This window comes from Natator depressus, chromosome 13, assembly GCF_965152275.1.
Source record: "Natator depressus isolate rNatDep1 chromosome 13, rNatDep2.hap1, whole genome shotgun sequence".
Lineage (NCBI taxonomy): Eukaryota > Metazoa > Chordata > Testudines > Cheloniidae > Natator > Natator depressus.
In genome coordinates this window covers 11,614,112-11,640,230 of record NC_134246.1, presented here as the reverse complement: position 1 = coordinate 11,640,230, position 26,119 = coordinate 11,614,112, and the positions used below count along the sequence as shown (strand labels likewise).

Here is a 26,119-nt window from a genome sequence, read left to right as displayed (position 1 = left end):
AAGGTCCACCACCAACTCTCAGGAGTGGTATGGGACCCAAACCCCTGACTGCACCGATGCCTTCCCAAGCTCCCCCAGCGCCAAGAGAGCAGAGGCCTCCACCCGCACGTGCCACAGGAAACGGCAAAGGCTCCCCACAAGGGCAAGCCAGCCACTAAGAACCCTCAGGGGGCAGTAGAGCACCACTGATCCCCCCAAGACAAGACAGCATCTCCACCTCTGCGCCGCAGATCGTTGGAGTTGCAGCCCAGATCCTCTGGGGCTCACCCTCAGTCACCAGCCCTCGATCGCCGTCCCTGTCGTTTCAGCACAGACTGCCTAAAGGGAGGCACCAGTCTCTGTACTACCAGCACTGTTGGCCCTCCTGTCAGTCGTCCTCTTGGCACAGATCTCAGTTGCCTGCCCTGTGGGAGCACTCTCCGTCGCGTCTCCGGTCCCACTGGTGCAAGTCCACTTGATCCTGGCACCAATCCCCTTGCTCCAGGCATCAGTCTCCGACGGTGACAGTCAGCAGGCAGACTCAGGCGGCAACGGCCCCACTGTGGAGGGAATTCCTCCGGCATGGAAGGGCAGTTCAGCCCCTCACCCAGACCCCACCGGCACAATTGGGCATCAGGGGCCATGTCGACATCAACGGCACCACCTTGGCAGCATGGCCAGTGGCCTTATTGGAGTGCATGGGGGGTGCTGGTCATGACGTTGCCCCCTTTGCACCGCTCATCTGCCACCGCCTAGGTGCATCAGTTGGCAGCACCGGGCTGAGTGCATGAGGTGCGCTAAGAGGTCGAGGCAGAGGAGACTGCACCCACCCCTAAACCTCCCTCCACCAAAGGAGAAGATGCCCCCGGGCCTCCCCTTGTGGTACAGTTGTTGTCTTTGTTCCTGGACGAGGCGGTCGCTGAACCCTAAGGGCCAGCCCACCAGACGATTTTAAAGAACACCAGGTCCTGCTTTGATGGGTGGCCAAGAACTTGGGCCTAGAGGCGGAGGAGATGGCCGAGCAGGCAGACATCTTGTTCAATGTCCTCTCAGCCTCTACCTTTGCCCGTGTCACACTAGCAGTGCATGATGAAGTCCTCAAAATTGCCAAGGCCCTCTGGCAAACCCCATCATCCATCCCTCCCACCTGCAAAAGGGGCAAAAAGAAGTACTTTGTCACGGCCAAAGGATTTAAGTATCTTTATACCCACCCTCCCCCGGGCTCACTAGTCGTCTCTGCAGCCAATGAAAAAGACAAGCAGCGGCACACCAGCCCAACTCTCAAAAACAAAGAGGCGAAAAGACTGGACTTGTTTGGGCGGAAAATGTATTAATCTGCCAGCCTACAATTCCAGGTGGCAAAACATCAGGTCCTCCTAGGCAGATACAATTTTAACTTATGGGACTCCCTCCGTAAGTTCAAGGAGTACCACACGCAGGGTTTAACCCAATAATTCGGTACCTGGGTGGAGGAGGGCGCCACAGCAGCTAAGTGCTCCCTCCAAATGGCGTAGGACGTGTCTGACTCGGGAGCTGGTGGCTGCTTCAGCAGTGGTTATGGGGTGCAGCTCCTGGCTTCAGACCGCCAGCCTCTCTCAAGAGATGCAGATCTCGAACCAGGACCTCCCATTCCATGGGAACGGTCTTTTTTTCAGAGCAGATAGATGCGAGGCTGCATGGATTAAAGGACACTTGGGCCACCCTTCACTTGCTGGGCATGTATAAGCCGCAGTCTGCACAGGAGCGGTTCTGGCTGCCCTCACCGCCAAAGCCTTGGCAGCCTCGTCCAGGGTCTGCAAGGGGAAGGGATAGGGACATAAGTTTCAGCCGCCGCCACCCTTCCTCCTGCCGCTCACGGGATCAGCCCGGCCCGGCCCGGCCCGGCTAAGCATTCAAGGGGCCAGAATCACTCATTATGAGGGTGCACTCGAGCGACCCCCCACCACCACCACCACCACGCAATCAACTCCCAGGATCCACCCCGTTCTTTCCTTGACTGTCTTTGTTCCTACCACTCTGCCTGGGTGCAGGTCATCTCAGGCCTCTGGGTGCTGGACATAGTGTCACAAGGCTACACCCTGCAGTTTTCAGCCACCCCTCCCTCCCGCTCACCCACCCTCTTTCCTGTTCCTCTTCAGGGACCCTTCTCATGAGCAACTCCTCGTTCAAGAGGTCGAGAACCTCCTGCGCCTAGGGGCGGTGCAGGAGGTCCCTCAGGACGTGACAGGAAAGGGGTTCTACTCCCATTATTTCCTAATTCTGAAAGCAAAAGGGGCCTCAGACCATTCTGGACCTGCGACACCTCAACAAGTCTCTCAAGAAGTTTAATTTTCGCATGGTCTCCCTGGCCTCCATCATCCCCTCCCTGGATCCAGGACATTGGTACCCCACCCTCGACTTGAAGAACGCTTATTTCCATATTCTAACGTCAGACGTTTTCTCCATTTCATAGTGGGCGGATGCCATTTCCAATTCACGGTGCTCCCCTTTGGCCTCTCATCAGCCCCAAGGGTCTTCACAAAATGTATGGCACCAGTGGCCGCTTACCTGAGACATCGAGGGGTCCAGGTCTTCCCTTATCTTGAAGATTGGCTCATTAAGGGCAGGTCTTGGGAACGAGTACAGAGAAGCCTCGATCTGGTGTGTTCCACCTGCCGCAACCTGGGCCTATTGGTAAACAAGAAAAAATTCACCTTAAGGCCAGTCCAATGAATATAGTTAATTGGGGTGGTTCTTGACTCCACGCGAGCCAGAGCCTTCCTTCCGGAGGCGCGTTTTCAGGCCATGCCAGACCTGATCTCCCATGTGAAGAACAACCCACTCACCATGGCTCACACCTGCCTGCGGTTGTTGGGCCACATGGCTTCCTGTACATATGTGGTCAGTCGTGCCCAGCTCCAGCTTTTGCAAGTGAGGCTGGCGTCAGTTTACATTCCCAACAGGCACATCCTAGACCGAATAGTCAGGGTGCCCGATCACATCCTATCGTCCCTGGATTGGTGGATGAACCCAGGGTTGGTGTTGCAGGCAGTTCCCATCGCAGCCCTGGCCCTGTTGCTGACCCTGATCTTGGATGCTTCGGACCTAGACTGGGGAGCGCACCTGGGCAAGCTCAGCACGCAAGGCTGCCAGCTGCAAGATGATCTGGCCCTCCATATCAATGTCAGGGAGCTCAGAGCAGCATGCCTGGCCTGCCAGGCTTTCTTACCCCACCTGAGGGGCGAGGTGGTGCAGGTCCTCACGGACAATACTGCCTCAATGTATTACATCAACAGGCAGGGCAGAGCCAGGTCGCCGACCTTTCCCAAGAAGTGCTCCACCTTTAGGACTTTTGTGTGCAGCAGGCTATTCATCTGGTAGTCACACATCTGCCCGGGACTAGGAACGTGTTTTGCAGATCGCCCCAGCAGGACCTTCTTGTCTCACCACTAGTGGTCGCTCCATCTGAAGGAACAGAGAGGACGTAGGGCCGGCGGCGCCTGATATACCGACACATGAGCACGGCACCTAAGGGGGCACTACTGCTGACCCTCCGGATACCACTAAAGCAAAAATCTCTGACGATGGCACACGTGGGCACGCTCACACTTAGAATGGAATGGACGTGAGCAACGCATCTCGAAGAACAACAGTTACGAAAAGGTAGGTAACCATTTTTTTTTTCCTAGTTAACTTTAGTTTCCTGACCTCTCAGAGCAAAATTAATTTGTATGTATTTTCTACCCACATTTATTGTAAATGAGAAGCTTGATATTAGTGTTAAATATCTACCATAAAATATATAGGGTGTGCTGCATAGTATGGCTTAGATGCCTGTGGGAACCTTTTCATTTCCTGTCTCTTTTGTCTGTACAATCTGAACGTTTTAAACTCTGCTTGTACAGAACATTGCTGTGTTGCAGGATATTAGGGTTTGTAAGCAAAGTCTGGATTCATACTGAATGAGATGGATGTTAGAAGTAACATGTTTTTTCCTATAATTTGAGCTGTTTTTTCTGAGAATAAAGGTCTCCCTTCCCCCTCGGCTGACTTCAGAGCTGCATTCTGGCACTTTTAAGAAGAAAACACATCCATATTTTCCAGAGAGGAAATTGGTGGTGGCTGCTGAATTTATATGATGGTGCTGTCCAAATACTGTTGTTCAGGCCACACTATTGTCTGGTCCTGGGGGTTATGTAAAAGAAGAGCTGAGGATAGGAATTGACTGCTCCATGAGGAATAGGATGCCAAACAGTTGACACTAAATCACTTTTTGAAATTACTGTTAAGTAGCGAGCCAATTTTCTAAAATTGGGATAATTTAATGTTTCTACTTTGTTCACAATGTTTTCTTTCCTTTTTAGAGAAGTCATGGAAAAAGACGCTAAAGACTATGCAGATTCCATCCATGCCATATTTGTAGAGACCAGTGCTAAAAATGCAATTAACATAAATGAACTCTTTATAGAAATTAGTAAGTACTTCTTTAGTTAACACATTATTTTTTCTCTGAAGGAACCCTAAGCAGAAACTTGACTACTGCATTAGTTTGTAATTCTATTTTGCTGAGAGAATGTTGGGTTCATATTTGTCACCACTGGTAGGGATACAAGATTGCAAGATGATCTGCTGGTTTCTGATCCTCCTATGACCTCTAAAAGCTTCTGCCTAGAGATTCTAAACCTACTATGATGATCCACATCACTGGATAAATAGCAAGCAGGTCACTGTCATAAAAGTCAAGTGTCATCTTACCCTATCTGTTGGTGAATGTTTCAGTTAGTAGATCAAGGTCACTGAAGGGTGAGTGAAGGAAATGCATGAGGGATACCAAAACCTTCACAAATACAAAAGGGGAAATAGTATTTCCAATCAGAGTTCCATGTTCAGATTTGATTAGGGGAATGTATTATCCAAAGCATAACTAGCTAATGGGAAGTAGTAATTGTGTAATTATCACACAATTACTAAATGTGATTTAAAACCAAGCATTTTTGTGTGGATTCCCTTTACGAAATTTTTGATAACCCTGTCCCTCAATTAGACCACAAATTTTTTTTCTACATTATTCCAAATTGATTCTTACATGGAAGAAATGCAAACAGTACCACAAGGGAATACAGTGCAGTACTGCATTCTTATAGTGAGGATTTGAGTTGTAATTCAGATGGCTATAATAAACACTGAACACTTATGTGCCGATATCTCTCTTAGCTTTGTCTTTTGAGTCAAGTAAACAGTATAAAATTAGAGGCAATCCTTTCATAGATAGATCAGAGCTGTCAAATGATTGTGAAGCTATTTAATATTTTTTACTTTAAACTAAAAAAATTTAAATATTTTCTTTACTACTGACTTTAACTACAACTTAGATTCTTTTATAACTATTTAAGGAAATCAGGAAGCTATTTTTCTTATGCATTTAGTTGATTTTGAATAAATTTTGATGCTTGAAAAATGCCAAACCAGATCATGTTGTTTAAGCATTAATCTTAGGGATATAGGGTGAGATCTGAAACACTACTCTGGCACTTTTACACAGAGAAAAGGGGCCAGTGCAGGGATGAGGAGTCCTAAAGCCCCGTATCTATTCAGGAAAGAAGGGAACCTGCCCTTCCGAGGGGCTCCCTCCAAAATCCAATCCATTGGATTAAATGCTTTTGCAGATATCCAATGCTCTGTAAAAGTAGTTTCAATAATTAATGTAACTCTTGCTATAAACTTTTTTTTTTCTTCTTTATAGGTCGTAGAATTCCATCAACTGACACCAACCCCCCATCTAGCGGTAAGGGCTTCAAACTTAGAAGACAGCCTTCAGTGACAAAACGCAGCTGTTGTTGACTGATACTTTAGAAAATCAGACTTGTTTTGAAAGTAGGTGGTCTTGGAAGCTAATAGTTTATGTTGAGTATACATTATTGGTCTTAGAACTTATCTGCCTGATGTTCATGCTTCAAGGTCCCACAAAAATGGACCAGCTCATCTGACATCTGTCTGTCACAGAAGAGACTGCAGTCGTGATAATGTCAGCCTGTTTACTTACAACATGTATAGTGTCTCTTGTATTCAAAGGGAATCCATCATTAGTTCTTTGGCCTTGCGTGAAAGGAATGTCGACATATGGATGGTAGGACTGAAATGTTTAATAGTTTTGTAATCAACATTATATGTAATGTTTTTTGTAAAAGGGAAATGAGCACTTTTGTGGTCCAGGGGGATGAGGAAGGGGGAAGAAACAGCCCTGTTTAAATAGTGACTTTAATTATAAGGCTATTCTGCTACCCTTTCAATTGTTATAATGAGCATTATTTTAAATATAATTGTAGCTAATCCAAAGTACAGTGAGGCAATTGGTTGTAGATGGCTACAAAATAAGTTACTGATAAAAAATGAGCAAATCAGCCCATCCAGTCCCCAGATCCCACTTGCACTTTTTATTTAAAAGTAATATGAACAAACAAGCAATGAACTTTAAACCATAGACAATCTTACCTTTTCATGCTGGCTTAATCATTTAAAGGCAAACTGATACATTTATAAGCACCTATTTGTTGTAGTAAGCATTTTTACTATTAAAAATGGTGGTGGAAGAGAACCTAGATGAAACTCTTTCTAAATTTAAACTTGAGCATGACTGACTGACAACAGATGCCATCAATAGTTCTCGTAAGACTTTAATATTTTGGGGGAAAGTTCTTTATTGCTTCGCATGTGTAAAGTGTTTGTACTATATTTATGAGACCAATGCCTAAAGTATTATAAATTATGTAAAAGCAGTTGAGAAATCAGCTTTCTTCAGTCTTTCCATTCCTCACCCATTGACAGAGTCCCTGGAGATCTCCAACAATTCTGTCCCCGCTTGTGAGGTCTTACATTGCAGTGACCTCTTCCAGAAAAAGATTGGGTGATGCTTCCCTCCTATCACATCTGCATTTCTGCTTGAAATGGCTGGTAGATGTTGCTGTTGGTGAAGCATGTGGCTTGTCCATTGAGCAGATCACCTCTGCAGTGCACCCAATCCTTGCTGGCTAGGCACACGAACGGAAAACCAAATCCAAGTCATGTATGGTAGCGTAGATCGTTACCTCTTGGTTCCTGGGTCTAGCCCAAATAACTTTTTAATTACTTGGCTTTTTTTTTTTTTAAGCAAATCAGCTTTTCGCTTATGTTGTATTGTTTTTCTTACATTTTATATTAAACTATAAATTGACCGTATCCTTTTATGCTATTTTCATTATTTATTTTTAGTTTCCTCCAGAGCTAGTAGAGAACTTCTTATTTTTTAAAGGAAGAGTATTTTCAATATTTGAGTTTAAGTTTTGATTCTGAAATTAAAGCTATGTCTGTGATATTTGTTCTCGATTTGTAATTTGGCATTCTGCAATCTTAAGTATTTTAGCTGAAGGAGATTTCAAAGAATAAGTAGGAAATGAAACAGCTTATACTTCAGATTAAATCATACTCAGAATCCTTGTTTCAAAGCTATCCTCAAGCAAAACTATTTTGCTGTTATCGTAACTTGGTGTGATAGAAAGCATATTCTGAATGTGGTTAATAAGCTTTAATGAAATGTTGGGGTTAAAACTTCTTAAGACCAAGATTTCAAAATGTGGCCTCTATCTGTGGGTATGCAGTCCTTTGAGTGTGCACTTCTGTTTGCTGCAATAGCATACACATGCTCAAACTCCCTGCATGTGCAGATGGGTTATGAGCATATAAAGTCTATTGTGTGTGCCCAAAAAGTTGCATGCACATATATGGAGGCTGGTTTGCCCTAACAGAGAATCTTACAATGAAGACAGAATAATTATATATTGGTGTGCATCATGGTTCAGCCCTAAGATATATAACAATATGATTGAAATCTTTGTGCGGCATTTGAAGCAATAGATTATAAACATAAAGTTTAAAGTTTTGTAAAAGCTATGATACAGTATTATATCAAAGCAGGCTAGCAACTGACCACTTAATTATATATAAAAAGAAAAGGAGTACTTGTGGCACCTTAGAGACTAACAAATTTATTTGAGCATAAGCTTTCGTGAGCTACAGCTCACTTCATCGGACTGAAATGTTTAATAGTTTTGTAATCAACATTACAAGTACTCCTTTTCTTTTTGCGGATACAGACTAACACGGCTGCTACTCTGAAACTTAATTACAGTTACTCAAAGCCCTTGCACAATGGCAATAATTAAACGCCAAACTTGTTTGAAAGTTTTGCTCTGTCTTCGGTTAACCAACTGGCAGAGTTCTAATAAATAAGACCGAGATGTAGTTATCCACTTAATGAAGATAGATTAAAAAATGTTTGATTTCAAAGCTAGTCCTAAAAAGATGTCAAGCAGTATACTCTTCTGGCACTTCAGTATGCTTTTGTAGCAGAGTTCCCTTTCAGGATAACAAAAAATATATTCCTCTTTTGGGGTTGGGGGGTGTTTACTTGGAAGCATCAGCTCACCATTTTGTAATGCTTGTTTTGTAATCTTGTGTTATCACTGTAACCCCACACTGAAAATATTTTGTACCCTTCAATTACAAATAATTGCTTTTTGTTCCAGTTTCTTATCTAAAGATGAGATTCAGTATATACTTACAGTAGGTTCTGTCGAGCTGCTACTAAATACCATGTTTTGTTATCACATGGTTGCATGGTGTCATAGTTCTACCTGCAAGCTGTTGATGTTGGCAGTGCTTCAGAAGTCTCCTTCCCCATTCCACACCAAGGTATTAGGTACCTTTGCTATCTTTAATATAATATGTTCACCTGCCTTGGATTTCTTCAGGCTTATTAATAGTGTTTGAACATAAGAATTTTATTGTAAATCTGACAAGTTTCCAGACACTGAACAGCATATTTATTTTTTTAATATCTGTGAAAGATCAATAACATCTCTCATGCAGAAGATCCATTCAGGGAGCCGCAAACAGATTGATACCCTCTAAATTATCACTTCAGTGTCCTTGCACCTAAAAGTGTACGTTTAAACTCTATTGTCTCCTCGCAGAGAATAACTGGCTTAACTACACCTATAAAATATGCATTACTTGAAAAAAAGATATTTGACTCTAGAATTGTAGTAATAGTCTTACAGTAGAGTCCCCAGTCAGGATCCAATGAAGCCATATAGCCATATCTCTTCTTAGCAAATCTTTTAAAAACTTGAGAGAGGGCCAAAAAGAGGGTTTGTTTTTTTTTCTTCCTTGGACAGCATTTGTTTTTTCCAAATACAGTTTGGTATATGGTAAATTTGGTCACTGGCAAGATAGACTAAGATTAATACATCATCTTCTCTAACAAGCCAGTCCTATATCCTTCCTTTTCTGACTAAATCTTGATGCCTCATAACTCTTCTTCCTTTTACTTTTTTAAATCTATAGAAGTGAAATTTCTCTGTAGCTCTACCCCACTCGAATGAGGTATCAGTGTAGTTTTTTTCCCCTTTGTACAGTTGTCTTCTGATTCTGAATCACACATTGTTAGACTTAACTTGGGCATTTCCATGTCTTCATTATCAGATTACCTAAAAATACTTTCATGCACGTTAGCTGAGACAAAGTGTCTTGTTAGTATCATGCTTGTTTAAAATGTGTCAGTATGCTGAGATCTAAATTCTTTTGATCCCAAATCCCAACTTGAGTGTTCACTTGTCAATAATCTGGATGCTGAAATACAATTACATGAGTAAACGTCTCCCTGGGTCAGAGACGTCCATGTAGTTGAGTGTTTGGCTTGTTGCAGTTTCATCTCTGGCAGAGCTACGTAGCTTTCCTGCAAATTCTTCTTCAGGCTTGTCTACACTTATATTTTATAGCGCTCTAACTTGCTGGCTCAGGGGTGTGAAAAATCACCCCCCTGAGCACAGCAAGTTTGAGCGCTTTAAAGCGCTAGTGCGGACAGGCTTCCCTGATGGAGGTGGATTACCAGGAGCACTGGGAGAGCTCTCTCCCAGCACTCGTGCGTGACCATACTCACGCTTCAAAGTGCTGCTGCGGGAGCGGTCCCGCAGCAGCGCTTTGAAGTTTCTACTGTAGATGTAGCCTTCATATGTGCTGCACAGTGTTCAGCTGAGTTACTTACATTTTTTGTCCCTAAATAACTTTTGAGTCTGTTCTTTTGGAGGTATTGAGCATCACTGGTTCTAGTTGACTTTCTAAAAACTCTCTCTTCTCTGAAGTAGATCAGAAGCTCCGCACTTCTAAGGTCTCAGCTTTTTAAATGGCTGAAATGCACTCTTGAAAATCTAGCCTCTGATATTCTCAAAGGGAATGGACTTCTCTGAGGTACGATTTGAATAATGGATGAAAGTAACATTATTCTCTGTGTAGCACAATGCATGTCTTTCTGTAATGATCCTATGCATCTTTTTGAAACTGACAAAGTAGAAACATTTCAGCTTTCTTCAGACTGTGGACAAGACTTACTTGTTTTTCAAATGAAGTATAAAAGTGTAGCAACTGTTGGCTGACATGTCTAAGATAAAGCTTTGGGAGCTGGATAAGCATGCTCCTAAATTTTGGGCGGGGGGGGGGGGGGCAAAACCCCACAAAACAATGAACTGAACTCTTCAGTCCCAAATAAATGCTTAGAAACTGCTTCTCTGATGTATGTGGCTTTACAGTACCATGTTTGTGTGTACCTGCTGAGATCCTCCTATTAAGCCTCTAAATGGACATGCTCTGCCAGTTTACTTACTTTAACAAAAGGCAGAAACATTCCTGGGTTTTTTTTTCTAGAGGCAAGATTATTGAAAATGCTCTGGAAGCTAGGAATCTGAGTTCTCTTGGGAGTTAACAGTTTTTGCTGCCAAGAAGTTAAAATTATTGAGCTATTTGTTGAAGCTTATTAGAGAAACCACATCTTGTATTACTAGCTTATTTTTGTCTTGCCTGTTTTTAAACTTGATGCAGCCCTTAACGTCTAGTGAAATCAGTAATACTTTTTTGCTTGAAGTGCTACAGGATCTGGTCCTTAATGTTTTTGATGGGGGCATTCTGTGCAAAATAAACCCCTTTATGTGACTATATGTAACATGAATATAACTTTACTACAAGCACATGTGTTGGGTGTTTCACCTCCCATAAAATAGTGTAGTTGGAAAATATGATAGTTGCTATAGTGTTTTGGAAACATCATTCTTTAAATTCGTCAGGAGACTGGGCATTCATTGTTCACTGTCCAGCTCTCATCAGGGAGCCATTTCTTTCATAAATAGTAAAGCCTTCAATTTAGTTGCTGAAAATAAAATCATTCAAGGTGAATATCTTGCATGATTTAAAAGCTATCCTCAACAGGCTCTTCATGAAGATGTTAAATCTAAACTATTCCTTATTTAATATTACTGGAGACAAACATGATATAAAACACTTAAGATTATGGTGCGGGAAAAGAAGCTTTATCAGTGATGTTTGGATGACTTCCCCCCCTTGTGGAAGTGTCTCTAGTATTTATTGAGAATGAGGTTTTATATTTTTGCTGTGTTGACTACCTTGGGAATTGCAGATTTACAGAAGATGCTGTCTAAACTCCATGGCCTATCTCTCCTTTAGTGAGCCTTGCTCATAAATAGCAATAACTAAACAAAAGTAAAAATTCAAAGCAAATACTTCAAAAAAAAAAAAAAGAAAGAAAGAAAGAATGGGCGGGGGGAGGAGGCAAGAATGTGGATTATGCATGGACATACTCTTACCAGCACCATCTTATTTGTTGAAATAATTTCAGGTTACTCACTTGAGGTTCTTGGAAGCTTCCAAAAAATTGATCCAAAACCACAGAGATAAGAACTAAGTAAATGTCTAGACTGATTTTGCACTCTTCTAGCAGTCTGAGTTCACAAATAATATTCTCTTTATGCATTCTTATGGAGCTACAGTCAGTCCCTTAATAGAAGAACCATGTGTCCAGAACCAAACTACATAAAAGTTCACTATAAAATTCTACAAAGAAAACTGACAAAATTAATGTTCATTTTACATTCCCAGCTGTATGTTTTATTAGACAACAAAAAAAATTGTTGTGTGTAGAAATGAGATGTTGGCATGTGGATGTTTGAGGCAAAAATAAAATATGGATTCTAGAATAAAACATCTGTAAGCTGTCAGCTGTTCTTTCTCCCCAAAGAATGTGACGGCAGATGCCTTGTCAAATGGTTCCAACCTGTGGGAGGGAAGCAAGCTTGAAACCATTTTTCGGTTTCTTGTGTAAGAATCCATGTGCCAAATCGTACTTGCCTTTAAATTTAGAAAAATGCCTTCTGATTCTCTGGAGTGTTGAGAAATAAATGCAGATCTTCTTCCTGGTAATACAACTGGAACCAAAGATGCCGAACTTGGTTATACATTTTTGACCTTCCTGAAATTTATCCAGGCAGTGTCATAGAAAGGAAATCCTGTAGAGGGTGTTTGGAAGAAAACTTCCAGATAGAATTGAAGCCAGAGTCTGTTTTAACCTGAAATGCTTACTGGCAGCAGGACTTTTTCTGAGACCCTAACAGATGGTTCCATACTGTAATATACATTGTAGGGTTGTACCTCCTGGATTTGACTATGGTTTAGGGCCAGATTTTCAAGAGCTCAGCTGCCATGTAGGTGCCTAAATGAAGTGGGCAGATTTTTCAAAAATTCTCCATCTGACAACAATAACAGTAGCTAAATGCTGAAGGCTTCTGGAAATCTTGCTCCTAATGTTGACAACCTCTAGTGTGAGCATAACTATTTAAAATTGGATCAAATTTTTAAGACTGAGGGCTGGCTTTTTCTTTTCACTTCCACTGGTAGAGTGATCCAGTGGAAGTAGGGGAGGCGACCTGAGTGGCTGCATGTGCCCCTCTTCCTCACCTGTGGGTTTCTCTACATGGGGCATATGATCTAACCTCTAAAGATTTCAACAGAATTTGTTGAAACTACTTGAATTCCAGGACACTTACAGAATTTTGGCATTCTCCCAAAAGGAACAATTGTTGACTTTCCCTTTGCGTTATCTAAGAACTTGGAGTTGGTCATTTTATAATCCCCAGAATTGGTCTTCACTTTTATGGTAAAAAAACCCATTACCTCTGAATCTATTAAAAGGTATTTTTATTTTGTCTTTAGATGTGATTTAATTTTTCTTTGCTCCATTCCTGTTATCCTTCTTTGCGTATGTACTGTAATTTTTCAGATGTTGGAAGAAAGCCCCTTTTCTCTCTGGCCTTACCTTTCCTTTCTAGTAATTCCATCCAGTTATTGTTCTTGAACATATTTTAACCCTTTGAGTAGTCAGTGAAGATGGGTTCACCTCTACTTTCGTGTCTTATTTTGTTACTCATGTTATGATTTGTATGTTCCATGAAGCTGTACTGTACCTTAAACCTATTATGTTTTCTTGACATCTTGCACTATGCTGCAAGGGATTCAGGTTGTAAGGGTTGGCAAATCTTTTCTTCTTCTTCTTAAAGCATCTGCCACAGCAGCAAATATTTGTAAACAAAATGGTAATTCATTAGTACTGCCTTGCAAAACTGTTGTGAAAACACAGCGGACAAGACACATACATCTACATCCTCCTGGGATGATGTAGAAAGTGTTACTCCTTTGCCAAAAACATTACTCACCTAGGATGTGTAAAGTTTTGCAAGACTTTGTTAATAAGACTTACAAATGATTAACTTTTGTATTCTTGAATACAGGGTAATGAGGCTGACAGATACTGTGTGTATGGCACACCATGTTCTCATGTTACACACGGTGATGGAAACAGTATAAAGACCTATATAGAATGTGTAATACATTGGCAAATGTTTTTTTTTTTTTTATTCTTCTTTGGATGAAGAAATCATTCCACGTGTCTTAGGGTTTGTGTTTTTTTAGTTTAAATAAAAAAGGAAAGCATTTAAATTCCTGTGATTAGGGGACAAAAGTAAAAATCTTGATTTAAGCATATAATTCCTACAGTATAAGTAGTGTTTGGTCTGTAAACATAAATGGGAAAAAATAATCTTTGTACCAGCAATTCTTGTCCTTCAGAATGTTCTGCTTCTAAAGACTATGTTGGGGGTTAACCTGGTGTAAGGGTTAAAAGGTCTGTGCCTTCTTATTTAACATCCATTATTAAAACAAAATTTAAGCTCACAGTTACAAAAGCATTTGTAGTACTGTAAAGTGCACAAATTTACAACCATTGCTTCATTGCATGAAATATAGTCTGATTACTAGTGATGAAATATTGTAAGAATGAATTGCTAAGCTTATGAATGTTTTGAGACTTGATTTTTTTTTTTTTTTTTTTTTTTTTTTACGGTCTTCTCTTGGGCTGGTCCTGAGAGTGTACACAGTAAGTCTGTATTGTTGGTTTGTAGATGCTAATGAAGAAAGATAGACTTCTGATCTCTCTTTTTAGTTTGTATTGTTACAGTAGATACTCTGCAAACAATGAGTTAGCATATTGTAAACTGCTTTGTTTCAGCTTAATCATTCATAATAAACTTTTATAATGTAATAACATGCAAAATCACTACCAATGTGATGTATTGTGCAAAAAAGGTGTAAACATTTTATTAATAAAATGTTTTTATAAATGTGCTGGCTTGGTTTCAACAATTTCCCTAGCTATCAAAGTCCTCAGAAATATTGTTACATCTCAGTATGTACAGCATAGTGTGTAGGAAGAAGGTTGTAGGAAATACCCCAAGGAAAAAGTGAGTACAAGTAATACTTCAAACATATAATTTTTAAAAACAATGCTACACCTACCATTTTCCATCTAAAAGTTGAATGTTTGTTGCAGGTGCACACACCAAGCAACACAAGACAAACTTGCACAAAAGGAGAGAGAGTAATAACAAAGACAGGAAATGCAGCATCTGTCTTTAATGCTTCCTTTCATTTGCCACCTAGCCCCTGAGAAAATATAGACCATCAGAGTTTCATCAACCACTCCAGGACCTGGCAAACATTTACCAGTCTCAGGCTGTTTAATGCATTGCTTTTAGCTTGCTTTTCTAGTTGCAGGCTCACAGAAGTGTTACACAAGCTGGTATTGTTTTGATTGGGTAAACCAGAACTTTTGTTAAACTGCAGTTTTTTAAAAAAACGTTGTTGTTTTTTTTAATCATGTCTTAAATCCCTCCCCACCCCCCCTTTATTTGTCAAATGTTACCTAATGAAACTATGTATTTACGGCCAGGTCTTCAGTGTATGTACAAGAACGTAGATTAAACCTGTCAATTCAACATAACATACAGTAGGCTCTAACCAGATCAAACTTGTCTTTGCAGCTGTGGAATCTGCAATAGTTCTTATTGGTTACATAAGCTAGGAAGACCCTTCTCTTTTCACCCTACTCCTTCCCCTGACCACAGACGCAGCAGGGGTCTGTGCGTAAAATGGATTTTGGCATTGTCAATTTAAACCAAAATCTCAGGAATGGAGATTAATGCTATTCAGAGATATGGTTTGGGTTTTTGAGTATGAGGCTGAGGGACTAAACTTTGTTTTATAGAAACAATATACATCTGCAGTTGTGTATACAAAACACATCTGTAATCATATGTCTAACCTGAATGTTCACTCCCTGCAGTTTTGCACACAATTAGCTAATCGTGGTCATCGGTGCATGCAATTCCGGGTGTGCCTGTGACATGGTAGTTAGGTGAGCAATTGCATACACATTTTGCATGTGTAACTTACTTAAAAATAAGACAAGCATAAGAAACATCTCCATCTTGTAAGTATAAAGCCATTAGAGTGAAGCAGAAGTGCTCTAAACTACAAAAATGGAAAAGAGAATAATACATAAGAACGGTTTTCTGTAAAGATGTCTTTAACCACCTGTGAGCAATAGACTGAGCAGAAAGGCAGATCACTGAGTCAGTTTAAACTAAGGCTATTTATCCAAAAGTCCTTTTTTTTTCTTTTTGGTATGTGAATCTTTCTGGGAGGTGATACACTTCTGGCGCTATTACAATCTGAGTGACCTGCCTTAATCACTACCCATGGTTTTTGGTTCCTGGAGGAGGAATGGCAGCCCTCCCTCAAGCAGTAGGACACAATCATACATAAACTCTTCATTTAGTACAATGGACCCCAAAGATACTTAAACTTAATTCAATAAGGCCTTCTAAGGATATGGCAGGAAGTTGTCATGTCTGTCAGTCACAAAGCCATGTGCTGTTGCTGTTGTGAGGTCATGCCAGCATCGTTGTGCAGCTTCTGCAAATTGTGTATGAAGTGAGTGTATTTGGTACTTCATCTTGATGTTTTGATCAAGGAGCATCTTTGTCCCCACCTGCTGATGTAGAAGGAAAAAATGGACTGCCGGTGTTTGCCCAAGTCTCTGTCTGTCTGAGCCAGAAAGAGAAGAGGCAGCCAAGCTGACTGAAGACTATTCCTCTTGGTCACTCCACACAGCTGTTACCATTGGGAAGCAGAAAGAAGAGGGTTCCTCTACAATAATAAAGGGGGGTGCAACATCCTCATTGAACCCAGAGGTCAAGTGTTGAAAAAGGCCCCCCAACCTAATTAACAGGCTCCTCCTTTTTCCTACAAAGGGAACTGCTGTAGGCCGTGACATGACCAGCTTCCGCAGCCTGGATAGCCCTAGCAATGGAAGAAGAAAGGAAGTGAGAATAGGGAGGCCCACTATATATTTACTTGTGCCCCCTTCCCCTCTGAGCATGTCAGATGCCTGCTTGCAGTTGACACTTTGTCCCTTTGCTTGTTGGGAATCTCATCCCCCTGACTTGGTTGGCCTGATGCAGTTAGTCAGTTACTGATCCTGCTGCAGCTTACATGCACCACTAGGCTGAAGAGTAGCTGGTTAAAGCTGAACTCAGGCAAGATGGAGGTGAAGCTGGTAAGCAAAAGGAAGCCTTAAAGAACTGCCTCCACAAACAATTGCATCTGCCCTCCGCTTGCTTGCAAAGCCGGGCTCTGTTATACTAGGCCCTCTACAAACATGTAGTAAATGGCAGTCCTATGTACACATCCGACGCTGAGCCTGACCCAGCGTCCATCAAGTCAACAGAAAGGTGGCTTCAGTGGGAATTGCATGGAAGGTTCAACAAAGTTTCCTATATAAATGAAATCTTTTAGTTACATACTAAAAATGTGTGTATACCTTTATAAACAGCGCCTTCCCCTCTTAGTGTGTGAAGGCAAGCTATCAAAATACACTCTGCCCTACACCTACCTAGGAATTTATTTTTAGCCAAACTTGATTAGTGTGGGATGCTAGAATTTAAATTAAAAGGTCTGTTGCAATGTGCTTCCAGCTAAAGGATTATGGTCAGTGGAACATTATACAAAACTGTCAGTAAGGTCTGCGTAGGATCAATTATAAATGTGTATATAGAAGATGGAAATGAAACCCTCTCCTTAGTTACTACCTAGTACTAATGCCATAAGCATGCAGTATTCCCCTTCCAGCTTTTGATACTATACTTTTAAGATGTTTAACCAACAGCAGACTTCACAAAAGCAAGAAATTTTGGAGAAAAAAAAAAGTCTATTAATGATAGTGCTATTTCACTTTGTTTCAAGATCTTTATTTTGTGAGAAAATATACTTCAGCATCTTTCTGTCAAGGAGCAGGCTTGCAGCTGACTTGGGAAATAGATATTGGTATGTCTTTGCCACAGAAACAATAGAAAAACTTGTTTAATGCATAATGCTCAGCTACTGTCCTCCTGCCATCATTTAAGGTATTTCTTTGGCCATGTGTATTGTTTTCAAAGATGTCAATGTGCTTGCATAACAGAAATGATTGTGCTTGGGAAAATGTACAGCTAGAGCCAAATGTTCAGTGTTGAATATGAATGTACTGGCAAGAGAAATAGTATGCCCCCAAAACCACATCTTTGCACCTGGAAGTTAGGTAACTGCATGCAAACTGCCTGATTTGTGCACACAACTTGTGAAGATGCAGCTTCCCCAATGCAGACCAAGTCTAACTCAATGTTTGAGGTAAACAGTTTTATTAGTTAGAAGAAATAATTCCAGCACACCGCTCCAGAAGGAGTTTACAGTCAGATAAGGGTACTCATCCATACTACCCCACCTCTACATTAACAATTTGCCTGGCAACAAATTACCATATAGTCCCACCATTACTGGTTTGTTAAAAAATTCACAGTTGAGCCTGTAGGTGGTTTTGGTGTATGCCCAACTCTGCAAATCTGATCCCTACAGCACTAAATATACACAATTAATCACTTGGAACAAAAGCCTGACAAACTATGTTCATTAGGTTCATAATTTTTCACTTTCATGACTAGAATTTTTACATGCTTAAACATTTCATCCTGGAAGCAAACATAGGTGAGCCCTCCAAAACCAAGCATATGAGTCAGGTTAGAAGATGCCAGTCACATTGCACTCAGTAGAATAATGCAACTCTGCAAATCTTTTGGATCACCAAATGTTTTTAAACATCCTTGGCTCCTCAGGCACAAGATCTTTGAAAAGGTATAAGTAGCATATTGTATGCTTGCTTATTTATTTACTTTGGGTAAATATACGTTTCCTCTACAGAATTTTTAGGACATTTGGAAGTCTAAGATTTTCCTCTGACCTGCTCTGCATTCTGATAATATTTTATTAAAACCAAGCTTTGTACTTGTCTGCAAGCTTTCTACTGATTGCTCTTTATGGTTATGGATTGATGCTCAGCTTAATGGGGTCAATCTGTTTATGAAAATAAATAACCTCTTACGTTGTTTTATCAGAACTGTAGAAAGCAAACTTCAGAGCATCATAAAATTATAATATAGAGAATAGGTGGCCTAAAGAAGTTCTGTACTTTCTGGAGCAATAAACATATGAAAAGTCCTCTTGTTTCAAATCTGAATGAATGTTGCTTGATGATTTTGTTTTATGGTGGGTGCAGTAAATTAGAATCTGACAAAGGGCAGTAATAGTTGGCCAGAGTGTCCCTGATTCCAGGCCAGTAGAATGGAGGTGAGGGACATTCCAGGCACAGGGAAAAAAAACAAAAAAACTACACAATTCACCTTGTGGCATTCTTTGACCATTTTTCCTCCAATAAAAAAATGAATTTGGCCACAATACAATTTCCCATTGAAGTCAATGGTAAAACTCCCCGACTTCAGTAGTGCAGGTCAGTTTTGCCCATAATCAGTTGTCACTTATGCTACATAATATGGAAAATTAAATGCTATAAAAAAAAAAAATCAAAGATGCTCCACAGCAAACGAAAACAAGATGCAACAGGTTGAGTATCCAAAGAGAGACCAGGTCAGAGCAGCTGAAACACAGCAACAAATATGGAGAAGAGCACCTGAAGTATTGATATGTGGTATAAATACTGCAGAAATGTACTTGTACTGACTTCTTTGGGGTGCAGATCATAATATAACTATTCCACTTAGTGATGCAAATTTTCACGACCATCAATCATTCCCTACTGCTCATGTTGCCAAAGACTAGAGCCTTGTCAATGCAAAGCTCAGGTCCTCTTAGCTCTATATATATTATTTACATGTGTTTGGATGAAAGTATTCAGATTATATACAGTTATAAAATCTGTGTGTTATCCATTTCTATTTTACATACTAAACAGATGGAGTTTGTATCAATGTGATAATTGCAGAGCATTGTGAAAAAATGAGTTTATCACCTTTTTCTGCCTATTAATCCAGTTAATTGGGACTTTAACAAACCAAACACCTATGCACCTTCAACAGACACCCCTTTTAAAAGTCAACCTGCCTCAAGATTTTCTCATTCCTGCAAATGGGAATCCACCCCCACACACACACATTACACCTCTCCAAGGCCTAGGATAGGCAAAATTCAGCTCTGAATGAATGAGTTTTTCTGTATGTAAAAAGTCACAGACTATTATAGACTATAATCTTTGCTGCTATTCCAAACTCCAGCTTGATTAAACTGTTATACCATACCATCATATATTCTGTATATGCCACATCTGTACAGAAACACTATTTTAGCAATGTTTTAAAGTTTTTAGAAATCGTATTAGAATTTTTTAATCACCTGATGCATAAAGCCAGATGCTTTAATTACTATGAGCCAAATTAGTACAAAGCTCAGAGAGAGCCTTAAAACACCTAAAAATAACATAAAACTGCTTTTCCTATACATAAAAATCTCAGTTTTAAAGTATATCTTAGTCCATTCCAGGGCTAGCTTTGAGTGCTGGGCTCCATTGGAAAATCAGAATTTCCCCTTTTCTGTGGTCTAAAAATCCAATCTCCAGATTTACAGAGTCATGAGATATCACACTTTAAACTCATGATGTTATGTACAGAAAAGTTGTTATCAGATATCTTTAATGCCTTGGACTGGGGTAATTTTGCAGACTCAAAATTCCACATTTAGAGTCAGAAGATGGAATCATTTCTTTATCCCTTTGATGGTTTTTTAATTATTATTATTTAAAGCTGTTCAGGAGAATGGAATATTTGACTAAATCCTAGGGACACAGATTACAGGGCACAAAAGTACAGATGAGGTGGTCAAAGGCGCCTGATTCATTTATCAGCGTGGCTCTGCAATTTATCATTTTGATACCACCTCCACCTGTAAACAAGAACCTTTCATTGCTCTTCATCACCTACCATACTCAGGGAACTCACTGCATAAATAAAAGTGTTTCTGCAGCTCTGGTCTACAGAATCAGGTTCTAAACAAACAGGATGAAATAAAGCTGCCATGAGATGATGGAGGTAAATACGGTACTTTTTCTCATCTCAGTACTACGGGAAAGAATGGAGAGCCTATTATAAATTGCATTTTCAACACTATTTCATACTCATTTAAGTATTGCTTGTTATTTGCTGGGCCTTTTCCTCTTTAATACTACATTTTTTTGAGCTATTTCTAGAGGCAAGTGAACATCTTACAATTCAGAATAAATATTCTTGGCTGTGTTAAAGACTTGTTCTTGTATCTAACCAGAATTCTCTGCTTCAGGCTGCACCCAAGTTCTGCACGGACTATTCAAAGACTGTGCACTTAGCCTGCTGCATGCTTTACCTAGGCTCTGCACCCAACCTGCTGTGTGGTATACTCCGGCATTTCACATTATCCCTGGCCAAGTTCTAGCTCTGCACAGTTCCCACAGACTGTCCCCTGCAGACTATTCTCAAGGTATATGTCGAGTCCAGCACCTGTTTCACCCAGACTGAACCCATCCTGGTCGTGATATTCCCAGGATGCATGTCTAGCCTATTCCATACTGCTCCCAGACTGTTAAATTATGCACCTACCTAAATACCACCTTAAACTATGTATCTCTACTACTGCATCATATCCCTATTCCTAGGCTCTATAACCATCCAGCACATGCTGCGCCCTGGCTTGGCAGTCAGCCCAGCATGCACATTTTGTGGTCTGCACCATCCCAATCCCACAACCAGACAAGACCAGCCACTGGCCAGTGCTCTCAAGACCAGAATTTGGCACCCTTACTGCTACTAAGTAGCACTTTCCAAGTAGTTCTTCAATTTAAATACATGGGGCTGCTTGCGGAGAGAGCTACAGGAGTAAGGGTGGCAGAATCCAGTCCTGGGGCTCTGTAGCCAGCCCAGCCTAGTCCTGGGCCCACCAAAATCACCTGTTGCCTTCACAAATTGCTCCTCCCAAGCAATGCACTCAGTCTGGTGCACGTTCTGCTCTGGCCCTGCACTCTCCTTCCCTCCCGCTCCCACCCTGCTCAGTGTGGAGCTGACCTGGCCCTGCCTTATGCACTCCCCTTCTCCAGGGCCGGATTAACACAGGGGCTTTAGGGGCTGCAGCCTCGGGCTAAGGGGGGACCCCCACAAAAATAAATCCGTAATTATATACAATTCAGTGGTTAGCAACCCATTGATTGTGATCGACTGGTCGATCCTAGAGCCTCTGCCAGTCAATCGCGATCTCCAGGCTGCTAGAAGTCCAGCAGTGCAGCAGGGCTCATGGAGGCTGCCTGCATGCCATGGCCCCACACCGCTCCCGGAAGCAGCCAGCTGCTGGTACATCTCTGCGGCCCCTGGCGGGTTGGGGAAGGGGGCGGGAGGCTCCATGCACTGCCCCGTCCCCAGCACTGGCCCAGCCAATGGGAGCGGCAGGGGCAGCACTTGCGGGCACGGGCAGAGCATGGAAACACGCTGTCGCCCTCTGCCCAGGGGCGCACAGAGATGTGCCAGCAGCTGGCCGCTTCCAGGAACGGCTTGTGGCTATGGTAGGCAGGCAGGTAGCCTGTCTGAGCCCTGCTGCGCTGCCAGCCAGGAGCCACTGGTGCTAAGCACTTCCCGGCTGGAGCCTGCACCTTGCACTCCCTCCTGCACCACAACCCTCTGCCCCAGGTCAGAATCCCCTCCTGCACCCAAACTCCCTCCCAGACCCCGCACCCCCATCCCAGGTCAGAATCCCCTCCTGCACCCAAACGCCCTCCCAGACCCCATGCCCCCTCCTGCACCCCCACCCCAGGTCAGAATCCCCTCCTGCACCCAAACTCCCTCCCAGACCCTGCACCCCCACCCCAGGTCAGAATCCCCTCCTGCACCCAAACGCCCTCCCAGACCCCACACCCCCTCCTGCACCCCCACCCCAGGTCAGAATCCCCTCCTGCACCCAAACGCCCTCCCAGAGCCTGCACCCATCACCCTCTCCTGCACCCCAACACTGTGCCCCAGCCTGGAGCCCCCTGCTGCACCCAAATGCCCTCCCAGAAAAAAACTACTATGACAGCTGTCCTACGGTAAGAAGTAGGCTATTTTGAATTAACTATATTCTACATGTTTTAAGACTGAAATAGAACCACAGAACAGCTCTATGGTAATGAAAGGCAAGTTCAGTATAGCGTTAATAGCCTCGATGCCATAACTGGGATCACTTTGTTTTAAATTAGGGAAAAGACTTGTATACAGGGGCCCCGCAAATAGCCTAATAGCCCAGGGCCCGCAGGAGAGTTAATCCGGCCCGGGCTTCTCCCTCCGTGCAGTGTGCCCTGGCCCAGCCTTAATCACGCCCTCTCCTTGCGCCCCGCTGCTGCGCCCTGGCCCTGCCCTGCGCGCTCCCCTCCCCCACACGGAGCGCTGTGCCCTTACTGGCCCTGCCTTGCGCGCTCCCTCCCCTCGCCCCGCCCCGCTCCGCGCGCTCCCCTCCCCTCACCTCACCTCACCCCGCCCTTGCCCTGCCTTGTGCCCTTCGTGCTGCACCTTGGCCCCTGCCTCGCTTGCGCGCTCCCCTCCCAGCCCCGCGCGCTGCGCCCTGGTCCGCCGGGCCGCTCGGCGCCGCGCGCAGGGGCTGTTTGCTGTGGCGGCGGCTGGAGGGCGACGTCAGCGGTAGCCTCTCTCTGGGCCCCTCCGTGCTGCATTATCCCCGCCCCCTTCCCCGCCCCGGGACCCTGTGAGGGGAGCGTGTGCGAGCCCGGAGCCTCCTCGCCGCGCAGCCGCCGCCTGACGCCCCCACCCCGTCTAGAGGCGCCGCTGCCGCTCCCCTCCCGCCCGCCGGTCACCCGCGGCTCGGGGGTTATTAAACCCGCCGGGCGCGTCCCCACTGTCCCCACCCCCCTCCCGGTGCCGCCGCCGCCGAGGAACATGGCGAAAGTGGAGCAGGTCCTGAGTCTCGAACCGCAGCACGAGCTGAAATTCAAAGGTGAGGAGCGGCCGCGGGGCCCGGCGCTCCCTCGGCGGCCGCTGCCAAGGGCTGGGCTCCAGCGGCAGCCATTTTCCGGGGGCTGGCGCTCGGCTCCAGCGGCTCCAATGTCCTTTGCGGGCCCTGGCCCGCAGCCCCGCCGCTCTGCGGGCCTCCCACCGCTCCCTTCGGGGGGCAGGCGGCCGGTGCCCCCGGGGGTCTGCGCGGGGGCGCTGGGTGCTTCCGTCCGCCCCTAGGTCTGGACCCCCGGGGCTCTGTTCCGCCCTCGCCCCAATCCCCCGGCACCAGGCATGCCGGGAGCCCTGAAATTGCGAAGGACCACAAAGAGTGGGGAAGGGGTGTGAAATGCTTCTTGTCTTTCTCTGGGGTGTTTCCTGGGAAGGAGGGGGTGTCTTGTAGTGTGTGTGTGTGTGTGACACACACAATCGTGTGGTGTTGTCAGAAGACTCCAGATTTCTCATCTTCCCCCCGCCCACTCCAGAGAAGCCCTATACTGAAATAATCTGACCTTCCATGTCGCCTCGGTGGTATCATTAGGACAGGATGAGAAACAACCCTTCTGCCTTTTTTCTTCTATGTATGATTGCTCTCTGCCTTGAGTTTGTCTCATGGTGGGTGTAATTCAGTATGACTTTATATATATGGCGTCTTTTATGTGAGCTGTATCCTGACATACTCCTACAGATTAAATAATCTGATTGTGGTCTTAATTACTAGCTCTGGCTGCTGTGATTTTTAGAGGTGTAGTCAAAGAAGAATAAAAATATTTTAAGCTGAGATAGAAGCCACCACCTGGGATAAGTGAATGGTTTTGTGGCTCCTACTTCCTGAGCAGCTTTACAGCCATCTGAAAGCTGTCAGAATTACATGTAGCTGGACCATACAGGGCCCTGGAACATGTGGAATGGATTTCAGTTTGTGTATGAAAGAAAATCTGGGATTTCTGGCCTTGAATCTGGCAATATTTTTCTGTTTTTCTTTTCATTATTTTATAAACTTCTAAAATAAACACATTCCTAATAATATGTTCAGGATTTTATTTTAAAGAAGAACCCTCCTGTGAACAGATTAACTTTATTTGCTCTTAAATTATGATGTTACAACAGTACAGTCCATCAAGTTGTAATACAATCTACTTAGGTTACATATCAACATTGATAAATTCGCAACATCTCTATATATTCGTTAACTTGGTCATTAATAAATATCTCAAAAATAATATGGTAAACAGTTATTAAAAAGAACAAAAACATAGTAATAAATATGGTATGGAGTCAATGTTTTTATTTTGTTGCAAATTAAGGTAATTGCATGTTGCAAAGGCAACAATAATGAGTTAAACAAAATTTAGAAGCAAACTATTGCAGTATAATATAGTAATGTAAAAATAAAAATTTAGCCAGTAATTTTCATTCCAAAATTATTTCCATCAGATTTAAAAATCAGCATCTGAATGTGTGATGGACAAAAGTACTGACCTTTAATCAGTATTGAGTTGTGACTGAAACATAATAATTATTTGTTGGGGGGCTGGAGTTGTACATTGTTTCTCTTTCACAAAACACAATCAGTTTTAACAACTGCCAAGATCTGCTGGGATAGAGAGATGACCAGTTGTTGTTCAAATAATGCACAGCTTCAAGATTCAGGGCTAAACTGTCAGCATCAGTGAAATTGTCAACTACTCACTAGATTTTATTTATTTATTTTACAGCCATATGACAGGAATAGTAATGTGTAAAGGACAGTGATTTTGATGCTTTGATATACTGTTTCAGAGTAACAGCCGTGTTAGTCTGTATTCGTAAAAAGAAAAAAGAAAAGGAATACTTGTGGCACCTTAGAGACTAACCAGTTTATTTGAGCATGAGCTTTCGTAAGCTGTAGCTCACGAAAGCTCGTGCTCAAATAAACTGGTTAGTCTCTAAGGTGCCACAAGTATTCCTTTTCTTTTTTCTTGATATACTGTAGCATTATGATAAGGGGAAACATACCATGTAAATGTCAAGTGACAATTTTCAGATATTAAATGACTTGATTTAAACTTGTGCTTAAACATCTACACTAGAACAAGATTTATCATAATGCATCTTTGGTATGCAAAGATTCAATTATTAGTAATTTTTAGCTAGTTTCCCTGGGGAAAATACCACAGATTTGTTCAGAAAAGTCATATTTTAAGTAATCAGGAAGTTTATTCTGCTCTGGGTAGTGCTCATGTGACCCTTTTTTTTTTTTTTTTTTTTTTTAAATTATGTGTTACCTATGAATATGTCACACATTACATTTTTCAGCTAGGTACGCTTATTTTAGAAGGGATATTTTGTATCATATTAGTAGATAAGAATTGCTGAGAGATATCAATAGCAGAAGATACTCCATTCCTTTATATCATTGTGTGCTGCCATGGTGTTCTTCCCTGGAAGATCTCGGAGAACTTTGTAGACACTAGTGACGTCAGTGAAGAAGGATTGTGATCTAAGTTTCATAATGCATATGTTGGATATGGGTGGTATAAAGATCCCAGCACTGAAATAAGGAGTCTGGTGGCACCTTAAAGCCT

The 26,119-nt window shown here is 42.6% G+C and overlaps 2 protein-coding genes and 1 long non-coding RNA gene across 4 annotated transcripts in view; 2 read left to right on the top strand and 1 right to left on the bottom strand.

Annotated features, from left to right (window-relative positions):
- Window positions 1-11,586, top strand: part of RAB22A (RAB22A, member RAS oncogene family) — a 33,643-nt gene extending 22,057 nt beyond the window's left edge. Inside the window, exons 6-7 of the mRNA XM_074969788.1 lie at window positions 4,323-4,432; window positions 5,702-11,586. Of these exons, the coding sequence (XP_074825889.1) occupies window positions 4,323-4,432; window positions 5,702-5,799 (208 nt within the window). The 3' untranslated portion in view covers window positions 5,800-11,586. The remainder of the gene's footprint in view (window positions 1-4,322; window positions 4,433-5,701) is intronic.
- On the bottom strand, window positions 1,658-24,188 carry LOC141997422 (uncharacterized). The gene is made up of 3 exons (XR_012641727.1): window positions 24,065-24,188; window positions 2,527-2,646; window positions 1,658-1,772 (listed from the first exon to the last, which is right to left on the bottom strand). It is a non-coding gene; the product is annotated as an uncharacterized LOC141997422 (long non-coding RNA).
- VAPB (VAMP associated protein B and C) overlaps window positions 23,400-26,119 on the top strand; it is a 49,586-nt gene continuing 46,866 nt past the window's right edge. For both annotated transcript variants that reach the window (XM_074969787.1, XM_074969786.1), the window contains exon 1: window positions 23,400-23,556. In XM_074969787.1, coding sequence (XP_074825888.1) covers window positions 23,499-23,556 — 58 coding nt within the window. In that variant the 5' untranslated portion in view covers window positions 23,400-23,498. The remainder of the gene's footprint in view (window positions 23,557-26,119) is intronic.